Source organism: Adiantum capillus-veneris, chromosome 21, assembly GCF_014529385.1.
Source record: "Adiantum capillus-veneris isolate H3 chromosome 21, ASM1452938v2, whole genome shotgun sequence".
NCBI lineage: Eukaryota > Viridiplantae > Streptophyta > Polypodiopsida > Polypodiales > Pteridaceae > Adiantum > Adiantum capillus-veneris.
The window spans coordinates 3,502,446-3,518,487 of record NC_140951.1 but is presented as its reverse complement, the minus strand read 5'-3'; the positions used below and the strand labels follow the sequence as shown (position 1 = coordinate 3,518,487).

The window sequence follows — 16,042 nt, the reverse complement described above, 5'->3', positions numbered from 1 at the left end:
GGTGCTCAAACAAGGGGAGTCCATGTTGAAATTACAAGATCTGGAGATCAACCGTCTTCCTTCTTGCACTCCAAGGGCTGCATAATTCCTTCAAGCCACACAAAATCTCCAAGCAATTCCACTCCTTTGGTACTCCCAAGTTGCTCCACACCCTCTCTTGAGCTCCAATCTCCTCTCCGCTTCCAAGCCACAGAAGAGGAAAACTCGTCCAATGCCCTTCTCCGGGGCTCCGAAGTGCCAAAGATCCCTATATGCCCAAAGCCAATCCACACCCTCTCAAGACTTCTTCTCAAGAGAGCCTCCACAATTTCCACTTCAAAATCCCTACAACAATCCACCCCGGGCGGGAGGTCTCCTCCTAGGCCAAATGGGCCGCTTGTGGTTGCCGGCAAGAGGGCTTCTCAAAGCACAACGTTTTAAAATGTAGGGGAGGGGAGGTGACTGGGGGATTGCGTTTTAGAACGCCGTCAGGCAGGGCTTGGAGGTCATGAGGAGTTGCAACGTTTCGGGACGCCGCCTACAAGAAGGAGAGAAGGTGGACGTAGGTCTTGGACGCATGGGGCATCTCAAAGCGCAAGCGAGAGGGGGAGGCGTTGCTGCTGATGATAGGGGATTGCTAGGGGCGGTGTTTTAAAATGCTGGCGGTAGGCAGAAGGGGGCACTTAGCCGTTGTGGGAGCTGGCGCCACCAGGGTCACAATGGTGCACCTCTCAAAACGCTTGCTGCAGGGGGCAGCCTGCCAGGAAATGCCAAGGAGACTGCAACGCAATGTTTTTCATTAAAAATAAATAAATTAGGGCTAAGTGTCACCGCGAGCTCTTCTTCTTCTTCACGCCTTCGCTCTCATCTCCATGCCGCCTTGCTCGCCCAAGTTTCCTCAAGCACGTAGCTCTGATACCATGTCAAAGTCGACAATGCGAAAGCGTATATACCGAGGGGAGAAAGTACGCGAGAGAGAGAGAGAGAGAGAGAGAGAGAGAGAGAGAGAGAGAGAGAGAGAGAGAGAGAGAGAGAGAGAGAGAGAGAGAGATGCTCCTAAACTAATCAACCTTGGAAAATAATAATTGAATGTCTATACAATGGAGGCAAGGGGTTGCTTATATAGCAACCTTAGTAAATGCCCTGCACAAACTTTGACAAATTAATAAAATAAATACCTAAAAGCCAAACTAAATAATGGGATCACATTGGGCAGTTCACTTAAGATGCCAAAACTCTAACACTCATTTGTGCAAAATTAGTCGAACATGAAGCTTAAATGCTTGAAAAATGATACTTGTGGAGAATATGTCTCTAATGAGCTACATGGTGGACAAAAGAAGGTCTACAACAATTTCTATCTTTACATTTACTAGTGGTGCAATTTCATGGCGATCTTATCTGCTACCACAAAAGTAGAGTATGTTGCAGTATCAGATGTCAGCAAAGAAGCTATATAGCTTGCTCATATGGCGGGAGATTTGGGAATCAATGCAAAGACTCCAATTTTGCATTGCATAGTGAGAGTGCTACCCAACTAGCACAAAATCCAATGTTTCTTGCAAAGATAAGGCACATTGATGTGAGGTATCGCTTCATTCGTGAGGTGCTTAAGGACAAGCACATAGAGCTTGTCAAGATTCACATAGATGATAACCTTATGGATCTACTAATCAAAGGTCACAATGTTGAGTGCTGAAGGGCACTGGAGCCAAATGCAACATACTTTGTACATATTTCCATAGCTTTCTTAAAGGTACATTGGCCTTTAAGTGGGAGATTATTGTTGGGGTTAAAGGGCCTCTATGCTCGATAGCCATGTCCACTAACCCATTATCCTAACCTTCTATTCTTATCTTAATACAATAAAAAAAGAAGAGATCCATAGAATGTATCTTGCTGTAGGAGCTCCACCCAACTCTATGTCCTCTATCTCCTTCCTCACTCTCGTTCTCTATGCGTACACAACTCCCTTGCTCTCATTCTTCATGCACACATAACTACCAACAGTCTCAACGTGTGAAACAAGCTTGCATAAAAGCCTAAGGCTAAAAACAATTCTATGTTACCTAATTGTGTTCAAAAGGCTCGAAGAGAGGAGTCATGGAATTTGACTCCGACATATCGTGTATCACCAAGTGGGAAGCTTTCTTCCACCATATAGCATAATAACTAGTGCATTGCACACAAAAAGTGATGTTCAATCACTCTCACTTCATGTAGATGTCCCATAATTATAAAAAATTAGAAAGCTTTATATCCTTGGTTGTAAACATTTGTCCTAATGGAATATTAAATGCTCGTGAGCTATAGTCATGTACGTAAGTTGAGATAGTCGAAAAGGTAAATTCAAGAAAACATACAATATAATTTTCCCCATGAAACCATCAATGGCACAATTGAACACGTTGCCCAACATTTGAAAAGAGAGATTGGGTTCACATAAGATCCCCATGTGGTTTACATTTGTATTGTGACGTTGATTGTGGAACATAGGCTTGTTATGAATTGTTGGCAATTATGGAGGAAAGAGATTTGAGGCATTCATAGTATAACAAACATATATCTCACATTAATTTTGAACTAAATATGCCATGCTCCATAGTAGGCTTGGTAACTTGATTGGTACTTGAGTCAAGGCCAAATGATTTATTCTTATTACAATGAAACTTTCAATCATGGAGATGCATAGGGGTCAACCCAACATATTACTGGATAGGAGACCATACAAAATTGGCCAGAATGAGAGACCATAGGAAATGGCCACATTGAATGAATAGCATTAATGCTTACATGCTAACAAACTGGCCATCAAAAGCATTAAGCAAAGCTACCTTGCCTATACTATGACCCAACTCGAAATTTAGGCAAGGACTCCTGCCATGGATTGAAAGCTTACGTTTCCATCAAATTGAAACATTAAAATGCCTTTGATTTCCACTTATTAAAACCATTCAAGGGTTTGCTTCTACGAACACTTGTAATATGACAAACTAGAAGGAATCCTCTAAGCCGAGCCTATGTTGCAACACAAGGACAACCGATCCATGCAGGGGTAAGGTTTTTTATTGATTGCTATTTAAGTTCAAAAGTTTCTCTTTTTGACAATGTAACTTAGATGACAGAACCTCAACTCAAAGACTCGATTTCTCCGCCATGATTTCTCCGCCATAAACGCACATATGGTTTGGTGATAATAACTAAGTTGATGTATAGAGAAGCTTTAGTAAGTATAATTCTATGCATCTTTGTATCTTGTCTCCCGCTGTATTAGTTTTGTTTTTTTGGGTGAGTAAGAGGCCCTGTGACGCCCCACAATCTGGGCGCGTCGGGAGGGGACCTTTTGGGCCCGGCTCGGACGGGACGGCTCGGGTCGGGGTGTTTCTTCAAGGGGTCCTGGCGCGGACGGCACCGGCTCGGACGGGACGGCTCGGGTCGAGGTGTTGCTTCAAGGGGTCCTGGCGCGGACGGCACCGGCTCAGGAGGGCCCGGCTCGGACGGGACCGGCTCGGGTCAAGTTGCCTTCATGGGGGCCCGGCTTGGACGAGATCGGCGTGGTTGCGTTCCATGGGTCGACGGCCATTTGCGTTTCGCGGGTCTTGCGTTCCGGGTCCCTAGCCCCACGTAGCCTCAGGCTCCGCCGCACTGACGGAGGGTCATAGCGTGCCCCGGGGAACCTTGCGTGGAGTCCCCACGGTGCACGAGTGCGTGGAGTGAGGCTACAGTGTCTAGGTGGGGGGTCCCCTCCCGTGGCCGGTCTCGGGAGGCTCATACCCCTTATATACACCCTCGGTTGAAGAGAGTTCGACGACCGCGTCGAACGTGGGAAAAGAGTGCTTGGCTATGCATGAGGCCGTGGGGACAAAGGGGTGCATATAAGTGCAAGTGATAAAAACTGTTCCCAAAATGCAAGTAAGTAGGCATGCTTTGTTTTTGTACTTTTGAATAAAATGAGTGTGTGTATTTTTGGGGTTTTGGCAGAAGGCTGAAAAAGTATGCTTTGAACACCCAAGTAGAATTCCCCGTACTTGAGCGTTCCCCGAATAGGTAACCCAGTGTGCGCGGAGCCACCTGCTGCGTTGGCCCGCGCGGAGGCTTCTTGAAAGCCGAATCTGAAAGAGCGTTCCGTCGCAATGCAGCACTTGCGAGTTGGTCCCTGTTTGGACGTCATTTGGAGGGCAAGCTCGGGGCCCTGTGGTCTCTTTGTAGACTTGAATGGGTCTTCAGCTCAGCATGGGCCACAAAAGTGGCCGGGGCGCGACGAACACCATTGGCTTGGTTCGTCGCGTTTTTGGTGATTCTCTGTTTTTGATATAAAGAGCCCTGTCTGGCTCGCATCTGCCTTTTTCTCATGTGGGGAGCCCTGTCTGGCTCGAATCTTTGCTTTTTGTGTTGGGGGTGCCCGGCTCGGATCGGGGCAGGCGCGGGTCACGGGTGACGGCCCGCGGGTTGGACGCGTCACGAAGAGCCCTGTCTGGCTCGCATCTTTCCTTTTTATCATGGAGGTGCCCGGCTCGGATCGGGGCCGGCGCGGGTCACGGGTGACGGCCCGGTGTTCAGGGACGCGTCACGGGGACGGAGGGCGTGAGGTTGCTTTCTGGAGCTCTCTTCACCAAGATTTTGACGACCCGGGCCATTGCGGTTGGAGTCGTCGTGAGGATCGTGCGCGTCGGGCACGTCGGTCTTCGGCTCGTTTCCAGGAGCTCTTTTCTGGAGCTCTGATACCAAGTGTGACGCCCCAGAATGTGGGCGCGTCGGGGAGGGACCGTTTTCCTTTGCTCTGATACCAAGTATGACACCCCAGAATCTGGGCGCGTCGGGGAGGGGACCTTTTTCCTTTGCTCTGATACCAAGTGTGACGCCCCAGAATCTGGGCGCGTCGGGGAGGGGACCTTTTGGGCCCGGCTCGGACGGGACCGGCTCGGGTCGGGGTGTTTCTTCAAGGGGTCCTGGCGCGGACGGCACCGGCTCAGGAGGGCCCGGCTTGGACGGGACCGGCTCGGGTCGAGGTGTTGCTTCAAGGGGTCCTGGCGCGGACGGCACCGGCTCAGGAGGGCCCGGCTCGGACGAGACCGGCTCGGGCGTGGTTGCGTTCCATGGGTCGACGGCCGTTTGCGTTTCGCAGGTCTTCGCGGGTCTTGCGTTCCGGGTCCCTAGCCCCACGTAGCCTCAGGCTCCGCCGCACTAACGGAGGGTCATAGCGTGCCCCGGGGAACCTTGCGTGGAGTCCCCACGGTGCGCGAGTGTGTGGAGTGAGGCTACAGTGTCTAGGTGGGGGGTCCCCTCCCGTGGCCGGTCTCGGGAGGCTCATACCCCTTATAGGCCCCCCCCCCCCCCCCCCCCCCCCCCCCCCCCCCCCACACACACACACACACACACACACCCAAAGCCCTCTAAAAGGCATTGCCGATGGGGGGCCCTAGAGTATCTCCCCTCTTAAAATCTTGCTATGATGTTGCTCTCACTCAATGCATATGTTTGGAAATGTGTAATCTCACGCTTTCTAGCAGGCTTCTCCAATCAATTGTGTGCAATACGACATGAGAAGAGATAGCCAACACTATGACGTGAGCTACTACGTGTAGTTGAGGAGGGAAGGACAAAAACAAAGCGATCGCTGACTTGATGTACTATGTGCTAATGGCGTTTCCAAAATGTGAGGGTGGTTGTGGCACCCCCAAATCTAAAATGTAGCGTTGGTTCGACGTCAACCCGCACCTCAGCTTGGGCAAGGTTTCTAGGAAATTGAACCCGCGACTTGTTGAGTGCAGCCTTGTTGGACGTAGACGCCTCCAATTTTTGCATTTCCTTCATTGCAAGCTTTGAGAACTTTGAGAAGCTGCGTAGTCGGGGTGCGGAGCTTCACGGTAAGGAAGATGGGCGACGTCGAAGTTCCTATCTTGAAGCCTCGTAATGATCCCAGACTCTACCGTCATCTTGTCCTTCCCAATGGCCTCCAAGCTCTACTCATCAGCGATCCTGAAACAGACAAGGTATGTGTTGGAGTTGGAGGGAGAGAGAGAGAGAGAGAGAGAGAGAGAGAGAGAGAGAGAGAGAGATGCTTATCCACATAGTTCTTTCCTGTAATGTGCGAAGAGACTGCTGTCCATGCCCTTGCCTTCCCTCCTTGGGTGCCATAATGCCATATAAATAGCAACAAAACAAACTATGCTTCGAAGGCTCTTCAATAGGCCGAGTCATGAAATTACAAGGAGATAAGTATCACTATCTATATTCATGAGCGATGAAAAACATGTCGTGAAAGTACAAAGGGAGGTGATGTATCTTCATTGTTTAGGGGACGTGTGAAGGAATGAAGAGAGGAGAGCAGATAGAGGAGACAAAGACTGAGAGAAAAATGCAATGAAATGTTAAATTAAACGTCTTCAAAAGGCCAAAATGGCCTATGAGACCAAAAGTTACATTCCAATAGAATCTGAAACTCTGTCTGGAAGCTATGAAACTAGAAATGATTAGAAAATCTAAAATCTAGGTCTGTCATACATTGATGGGTAGGTAGGAGGGGTAACACGATAAACATGGTGAACAGGGTAGAGGAGATGAGAGCTAGAGACTATCATATACATCAATAAATTAATACACGGGAGGAGTGGGGGAATAGAGGTAAGAGGCTCAAGGTGCACAACAACTCATCTCAAGAGATCAAACATTGGTTTCTGTTGTAGGGTGTCAACGTCCTCCAAGTTGAGAAGGGAGTCTTTGGGGCCAGTGCCATCTAGGGGTGGAATTCGGCCACTCCATGTCTCGTGTGGATTCTCTCTCTTCCCTCTCTCTCTTACAGTTATTTAAGTTGTTTTGAAGTGCAGAAGTATTGCCAAGTGTGTAGATTACAGTTATCTCTGTGTTTTCGTCTGATCCCTTGTTGGAAGTGATTACAAAGCATGGGAAATGCATTACTTGCATTCGTGGGAAGCAACATAGAGATGCTATTAAAAAGCACTCCCACGCCGCGCCATTGTGGTTTTGGAGTTTGTTTACCCCGACCTTTGTGGACCTATGCAGAATCCTTCCCTAGGTAGAGCTCTTTATTTCATGTTGCTTGTGGATGATTTCAGCTGCTTTACTTGGGTATATTTTCTATAACACAAGTTAGAGGCATTTGTGGAGGAGAGCTGTCACAAATACGGAAGCGTACTTGCTCACTCAGATAAATATCATGCGGAATTTTAAGAGAGACAGTTCATCATGACGAGAGAGAGAGAGAGAGAGAGAGAGAGAGAGAGAGAGAGAGAGAGAGAGAGAGAGAGAGAGAGAGAGAGAGAGAGAGAAATGACAAAGTATTGGGGACTAGAAGATGGGCTAGTCCCCCCCCCCCGTCAAGAGTATTCTTTATTCAGGGAGAGTCTTATACAAGCACAAGAACCCGAGGAAACCCCTCCGTTCTGTAGTCTTAGACCCGAAGGTCGTTCTTTCCCGTAAAGGGCTTGGACACAAGGTCGTTCCTTCCCGTAAGGGCTTAGGCACGAAGCCGTTCTTTCCCGTAAAGGACTTAGGCACGAGGCCGCACTTCCCGTAAAGGTCTTAGACACGAGGCCGTACTTCCCTTGCTGGGTACTTAGGCATCAGTTCACTTCCCTGGATGGGAACTCCGTTGTCAATTTCCTTACCTTGCTAGGAACTCGGTCATCACTCCTGCATCATCCAAACACAAGGACTTCATCATAAACAAAGCTGAAAATCGTTACCTATCACTTCTCGGACGTGGAGGAGAGTTTCTGTCGCGATAGATTTCTTCTGGAACCCGTTCTTCGCAATGAAAGCTTGCTGAAATTGCAGGACCGCAGGGTAGGAATGTGGGAAAATCCTCTTGCAACTGAATTCTGGCGACGAGATCTCTTCACACGAGCAGTAGGGCAGCGTGAGGGTGCTTTTGCGATCTCCAATTGCTGAAATCTGCTAGCGCTGCCTGCTTTTTGCGCTTCTCCTGCGAGTTCTACCTCCCAGAGATGAGAGCGCTGGCTGCTTTTATAAGCCCTGCAGGTCGGCCAGAATAGGGAGGGTCGACTGCTTTTCTGCCAGAATAGTGGGCGCTGGCTTTTTCTTGCAGGTTTAGGAGGCGCCGGCCTTTTCTGCTTTATGGAGAAGTCTTGCAGCAATTTAGTACTTGGCTGCCCACTTATTAAGTGGGTGGCCGGTCACTTAATAAACTTATTAAAAGTTAGTTTGTTCACTTAAAATTGACTGGCCGGTCAATGTGAACCTGTTTAAACTCAGTTTAAACCTTATAAACTTATTCCAATGCTTGCACTTATTCCTTCCAGGCGTCCCCGGATATGAACTCAAGCATTCTCTCGCGGAAAAACATCCGCTTCTCGTCTTGCTTTTTACCAAAGCTTCTTAGAACCCATCTTTATCCATGTGCTTGTGTTCTTACGCGTATTTTCTTACTCAGTTCGGATTTCCTCCTTAGACCCTTAGTGTGTCCCCTTACCGATGAACCTGTCACCCATCTTGTGACTCATCAGGGACCACCATTACCTGGTCTTCTCCCACCGAACTAACAGGCCAACTCCTTCACGGTGCTTTTTGTCACCGATCATATGACACACCAGAGTTGTCTGTTTCCTGATGGCTTTTCTTACAGATCTGTGATTCCTTAACTTATTAGTTAACTTGTGCACATTTCTTATTAAAGTCCTAATTCTAGAAAATAGAAATTAGAAACAAAATAGTCAAATTAGTTTCATCCCTCTCACTTATAAACAGTTGTCCTCAACTGTAGATGTCCAACTGAACTGCCGGGGAGAAACCGGAAAGATTCCAAATCTTACTCAATGGTGAGTTGAGCTAGTCCTTTCTCAAAAGAGAACTTAAAAATTAAGTTAAATAAAATTCAAGAATTCAATACTTACCTTACCGGTTCATGTCCTTCCTCTAGTACCTCGAGGATATCCTTCACCATTCATCAAACTTACGAGCCATGTAAGAACTCGTCATTCGCGTCTTTCCAACAGATTGGAAGTTTCCTTATCCGAAAATGTGTTAACTCAATTCCACCTTCTCAATCCTGAGAAGAATAATCCTCCTAGAAATCAATCTAGGCCTCTGTCCTTGCGCATAATCCTGCGCTGTTAGTCCAGAGGGTATTAAACCTCTTGTGTCCTCCCACATAGGGAATGCCCAAATCATAAGAGTATTAATTTCGATATCTTCCTTCACAAACGTCTTCGATCCCTTAAAGAAGGTTCTTGTTTCGGGTCGTTGCTCAACGTAGGCGAGCGGTTCCAATCCGAAGATTCCTTGTGCACGGCGGCACTTCCTTCCAATCTTTTCCTCTTGCAAGTTATTACCACCAACAGTGTTTTCGTGACGCCTACTAGCGTCTCTTCCTTGCAGAGGCCATCCTTGTAAGCATCTAGGACTCCTCGCAAAATCTTAGGCAGATAAAATTCTAGCCATACCATTCTGTGAACACAAGTTCAAACTTGATCCACTTAAGGGTTAACCCGCTTTGGATCTCAAGGATGTTCTCCCATATGTGGTTAAGGTAATTCTTACCATTTTAAAATGGTTGGCGAATTTTACTCTTACGAACATAATAGTTCGAATTTATTCCAATAGCGTGTAAATGCTACTTGACCTGCTTATGGAGAAACATATACCGCAACCAAAAGTTGCTACTGTAATAATAAAAGCACATAGCGTACTCAATAATCAACGACCATCAGAAAACCTCTTCTTTGTAGAGAATCCTTCTACCGAACACATCTCAAATAGAGATTCTCGAGTCGGAATATCCTTGCGCATAAAAAGGCGCTCAAGAGAGTATAACAAACTCTCGTCCAGTTCCTTGGCATAGGTCTGTATCTTCGTGTGTTATCCATGTACCCAAAGGTGTACATAATTCTTAAGTTGTGTTAGAGTTTTGGTGAACCTGGGAAATTACCTTCCCTTCGTAAGATCCTTAGAGCGAAGACGCTCAACTTGACGATCCCTTGGCTCGATCTTAGAGCAAAACCCGCTCATTAAATAAGTAGGATTTCAATCTTTGGATTCCTCGAGCACAGGCCGTAGTCGTCGCTTGTTCCTTCTCTCATAAAGAGAGTGTTCATTCACTTGTGCGAAAAGCACTACCATGTCCTCCCTGACCGGGTAGGGGGTGTGGGCTTAAAGAGTATTCAAGCTTAATGAAAGCTTTTCTTTGCTTGGAATCTCGTAATGGTTCCTTCCTTTCTGCCGTCCTACTCAGGGCATGGCATCCCTGCAACTCTTTTCCGACTCTATTTCCAGAGTCCTGTTCCTGCAGAATAACTCCGCTTTCTTGGACACGAAGTCCTTTACTTGGGAATTTCAACTTCTGGATCACATCTCGAGAGTCTACCTCTCTTCAATCCGTGGATCTGCTTCCCAAACTTGGGTACGAAACCCTTGGGCTGATCTAGCTCTAGTTCCTCAGAGCGCTTTCTCCTACAAAGGCTCATGCCTTCCTTTGCTCCTACTCCCTCACGAAGAGGAAGTACACCTGCAATCAAATACTCAGAGATCATAACATGAAAATCGTTACCTTCAAAGTCTCGACGCTCGAAACGCAACTCAGTTCTCGAAAAAGCAATTCCCCGGAAGAGATCTCTGCATAGAAAATCCTCTCTTCCAATCCTACACACAAAAGAGGTGTGTTCTCGGGTTCCTTCTCGTAAATCAGCCCCGTCTGTGACGTTTATGGACTGAAAACAGAGAAAAACAGCAGCTTGTCGCGATGGAAACACGCTCTGTAGGCACTTCTTCGCGAGGGAACTCGCGCATTGGGTCTTGACGACATCTGGTACACTTGGGGCAGCCATGGGCATCACCGGCAACGTCTTTTTTACGGCTGAGATCTGCAGCAGCATCTCCTCCTTGCAAAGATTGGTCTTCCCTTACCGGGTAGGGAGTGTTGGTTCGTAAGGTACTTAAGCTTGATAAAAGTTGTTCTTTGCTTGAAAGCTCAGAATGGTTCCTTCATAATTTCCTACCCGCACTAGCAGGCAATTTGTTGGAGAACTACGGGATACCAGATCAATCATGGACCTTCCGGATGGTTAAGCAAAGCAGTTCATCGTATAAAACAATGTTCTGACTCAACCCTACTCTCATAAACACTCGATAGTGATTGTCCTGGTTAGACACGTGCATATGTCGTGCATAAAAGCAATACGCATTTTATGAGTTCCTCAAAGATTTAACTTTGATCAAAGACCTGCCCTCTCACTTAAAGTTTGAGGGTCAAAAATTCAGGAGTTAGATTGAGTTCCGTTACTCCAAACTTTCTCCGGATAGCAATGTATCCTTCGAGGAGAGGTAACAAAAATTCGTTGTTTGTGTGTTCAATGGTTCTTGTCCCACTGCGGGGATTGTATTCTATGTACATCAAGGTGTACACTTTCAGCTTTTATTGCTGACTCCACCATCTGCTGCAAAGTATCTTGCAGATGGGTTTACAAAATTCGGGCAAAAGTCCTTCGTTAAATTCGTTCATCTTTCCTTCCTCAGAGAGGATCAAGAATGGACCTACCTTGGCAAGAGTGAACCACTACTTGCTTTGACTCGCTCATGTTCCTATTGGGCAAACCAATCCCAATCTTCTGGACTGTCTTCCTCAAAGCGTAGAGGAAAAAAATTTGTCGGAGAATTCAGCCTTGAATTGTTGTTGTAAGTTCCTTGCAGAGCTTTGGTATACCACCAAGTACTTGCAATCCCCTTGAGGTGTTTGGTCACATGCCTCACCTTCGACACTTCTCAGAAATTGCCGTTTGCAAAAGCAACTTAAAACTGTCGAATAAAAGCAGTAGCTTTCAGGACATCTTCCCTTCCGTCAAAAGTATCAAGCTTGACTGGAGTGTTCCTAGGTCTAGAGACCTTCTTCATATCCTTCCCAAAATGACGGGATTTCTTGGCTATGGTTCTCGATTGATGTTCATGGATATCTTCTGGGTTCTGAAGTATCTTGAGCATTCCGCTCCTCAGATTCTCTAGTTGCTTGAGCATCATGCTCTTGTCGCCTTCTCAGAGAATCCCAAGTCTTGTGTTGCCTTCTTGCAGAGAGAAAAAAAATTTTCCAACTCTGCGAGCTTTTCCTGCAGCACTTAGGTTTCCGCCTGCTTACTTCTCTCTTGGCTTGTCATGGCTTCTTCCCGTATCTTCCCAGAGTCGTCCTCCTTTACAGAGAAAGAGAGGAGACCATGCTCTGATACCACTGTCACAAATACGGAAGCGTACTTGCTCACTCAGATAAATATCATGTGGAATTTTAAGAGAGACAGTTCATCATGACGAGGAGAGAGAGAGAGAGAGAGAGAGAGAGAGAGAGAGAGAGAGAGAGAGAGAGAGAGAGAGAGAGAGAGAGAGAATTGACACAGTATTGGGGACCAGAAGATGGGCTGGTCCTTCCCTGTCAAGAGTATTCTTTATTCAGGGAGAGTCTTATACAAGCACAAGAACCGGAGGAAACCCCTCCGTTCTGTAGTCTTAGACCCGAAGGTCGTTCTTTCCCGTAAAGGGCTTGGGCACAAGGCCGTTCCTTCCCATAAGGGCTTAGGCGCGAAGCCGTTCTTTCCCATAAAGGACTTAGGCACGAGGCCGCACTTCCCGTAAAGGACTTAGGCACGAGGCCGCACTTCCCGTAAAGGTCTTAGGCACGAGGCCGTACTTCCCTTGCTGGGTACTTAGGCATCAGTTCACTTCCCTGGCTGGGAACTCCGTCGTCAATTTCCTTACCTTGCTAGGAACTCGGTCATCACTCCTGCATCATCCAAATCATCACTCGTGCATCATCCAAACACAAGGACTTCATCATAAACAAAGCTGAAAATCGTTACCTATCACTTCTCGGACGTGGAGGAGAGTTTCTGTCGCGATAGATTTCTTCTGGAACTTGTTCTTCGCGATGAAAGCTTGCTGAAATTGCAGGACAGCAGGGTAGGAATGTGGGAAAATCCTCTTGCAACTGAATTCTGGCGACGAGATCTCTTCACGCGAGCAGTAGGGCAGCGTGAGGGTGCTTCTGCGATCTCCAATTGCTGAAATCTGCTAGCGCTGGCTGCTTTTTGCTCTTCTCCTGCGAGTTCTACCTCCCAGAGATGAGAGCGCTGGCTGCTTTTATAAGCCCTGCAGGTCGGCCAGAATAGGGAGGGTCGACTGCTTTTCTGCCAGAATAGTGGGCGCTGGCTTTTTCTTGCAGGTTTAGGAGGTGCCGGCCTTTTCTGCTTTTTGGAGAAGTCTTGCAGCAATTTAGTACTTGGCTGCCCACTTATTAAGTGGGTGGCCGGTCACTTAATAAACTTATTAAAAGTTAGTTTGTTCACTTAAAATTGACTGGCCGGTCAAGAACCTGTTTAAACTCAGTTTAAACCTTATAAACTTATTCCAATGCTTGCACTTATTCCTTCCAGGCGTCCCCGGATATGAACTCAAGCATTCTCTCGCGGAAAAACATCCGCTTCTCGTCTTGCTTTTTACCAAAGCTTCTTAGAACCCATCTTTATCCATGTGCTTGCGTTCTTACGCGTATTTTCTTACTCAGTTCGGATTTCCTCCTTAGACCCTTAGTGTGTCCCCTTACCGATGAACCTGTCACCCATCTTGTGACTCATCAGGGACCACCATTACCTGGTCTTCTAACAGGCCAACTCCTTCACGGTGCTTTTTGTCACCCATCATATGACACACCAGAGTTGTCTGTTTCCTGATGGCTTTTCTTACAGATCTGTGATTCCTTGACTTATTAGTTAACTTGTGCACATTTCTTATTAAAGTCCTAATTCTAGAAAATAGAAATTAGAAACAAAATAGTCAAATTAGTTTCAAGAGCAATGAAGTGCTGAAGACAATTCAATCGGAAAAAGGTGGGGAGTTTACCTCCAAAGCATTCATTCAATTTTCTGTGGACCATGGCATCAAGCGGGAAACTTGTGAAACCGGATCACCCTCAAAGAATGGAGTTGTGGAGCAGAATCATAGGACAATAGTTGAGATGGCGGGGACTGTGTTCGAGTACCAGACGTGCCAAAGTCTTTATTGGCAGAGCCAGTTGCGACGGTAGTTCATACCATAAACCGATCTCCGACCTCTTCTATTCCTTGAAAGACCCCATTTGAGGCTTACATTATTAGAAAGCCCGATGTCTTTCATTTTCGGGTATTTGGGAGCGATGCATACGTCCATGTACTGGAGCCACATACAAAGCACTGTAATTTTTTGTTTTCGTTACATCGCTTGAGGACAGAGCTTTGGGCAGATTTGCGTAGACTTGATGACAATCCAGGTAGCTACATTTCACCACTTGATTAGAGTGTCTTATCTCTAGATGGATCCTGTGGTTTGTTTTTTCCCCATGATCTCCTTATATATCTTTTAGGGTATTTCCCATTTTCTTGTATATGGACCTATGGTTGATTCTATGTAATGCAAAGGGTCAAAGCCCCACTTTTATTGAGAGAGAGAGAGAGAGAGAGAGAGAGAGAGAGAGAGAGAGAGAGAGATTTTGATAGATTTTATTATCGTCCTCGGAGGTCAAATATGACCTATGTAAAGATATATGTGATGTACTATGTATGGGGTTGACGAGTGATTCTTGATGCTACAGGATTGTGGTGATGAGAGTTGCAATGGAGAGCCCACACTGTGGCAGGGAGAGGAAAGTGTGTAGGTCTAAGTCATGGCGGCTGAAAATGTGAGGGAAGCAAGCGTTAGATTTACACCTCTCTATTGCTTCATAGGTCTAGGGCATACATGCACGGCTAGTGTGCCTCCGGGCTGGCCACCCATAGCATATGCATATAGGCTGCATTGTCTGGCAGCCCACTTTTGGGCTGACCGCCTTCCCTCTTGTCCGACTGCCCGAGATTGGGGCCGGCCGCCCACTTGAGTTGGGCGCCCACCTTGGGCACCTATATATGGAGCTAGGGGGGTACTCATTTCATAGATCACAGATCTCATCTGGCATTTGTACGGGTCTTCAGGTTTATGGTAGTCATGGGGGGCTGATTGCCCCCTCTTCCCCATACCAGCGTTCGTGTTCTCTCTCTCTCTCTCTCTCTCTCTCTCATGCTTTCGCACACGCGCACTCTCACATGGTACTAGAGCTTCAGGCTCTCCATTGATCTGGCGCTACATCAGCATCAGGTTCTCTCCCAAGAAGATCAGACCAGCCAGCGTTTTCTTCAACAACAGAATTTCTGCAAATCCTGCAAGAGGGGGTGGCGCCAACATGTGGACAACTTCCATCGCGAAAGAATTCTTTGCCACCTGCGTTTTTGCAAGTAACTATCAGATCTACTGTTTCTTTTGCTAGCGCTACACTTCTGGGACCAATTCGTCGCCGGAACACCCCTTTTCGCCTGCGTTTTTGGCAAGATCTGGCTTTTTTGGCAATTAGCAACGTTTTCAGCAGAGGGGGGCAGCGCTAGCCTTGGCCCTCCACACGAGTCTGGCTTTCTTTGTTTCGGAGGACGTTTATGGCGCAGATTGCTACATCTGGGCTTCCTGGAGTTTTTCACAGCTTAGCCACCTGGTCACATTGGTTTGCAGGTTCATGCATTGACAGACTTCCGGTGGTTCTCATGACGGTTCTTGGGCTTTCTCATTTTCTCCAGATGGTCTGACTACATACACCACAGATCCTATTGGGCAGGACACTTGCAGGTCTATTGGCACTTCTTTTACGACAAGAAGTTGTTTTCACACAGTTCGGACCTTCACGCAGTACCTTCACAGTGTATCGGCGAGGTACAACAGTTTGCTACACTGCTCGTGACGGCATCTTTCCGCAGAGATTTCTTGGCGATCGTGACACCCAGACTGCTGCTACACTCATGGAGTATCCTTCAGTGGACATTGCAGCTTACATCTTCGGCTTCATGCGGTTTGTTTAGCATTAGGTGCTGAGAGGGGTGTTAGATTAACACCACTCTGCTGTTTCACAGGTCTAGGGTATGCACGCACGGCTCGTGTGCCTCCGGGTTGGCCACCCATAGCATATGCATATAGGCTGCATTGTCTGGCTACCCACTTTTGGGCCGACCGCTTTCCCTCTTGTCCAACCGCCCGAGATTGGGGCCGGCCGTCC

At 47.2% G+C, this 16,042-nt stretch overlaps 1 protein-coding gene across 1 annotated transcript in view; it reads left to right on the top strand.

Annotated features, from left to right (window-relative positions):
- Positions 1–5,553: 5,553 nt before the first annotated feature.
- LOC147430469 (insulin-degrading enzyme-like 1, peroxisomal) overlaps positions 5,554–16,042 on the top strand; it is a 211,002-nt gene continuing 200,513 nt past the window's right edge. Inside the window, exon 1 of the mRNA XM_086493095.1 lies at positions 5,554–5,972. Coding sequence (XP_086349221.1) covers positions 5,856–5,972 — 117 coding nt within the window. The 5' untranslated portion in view covers positions 5,554–5,855. The remainder of the gene's footprint in view (positions 5,973–16,042) is intronic.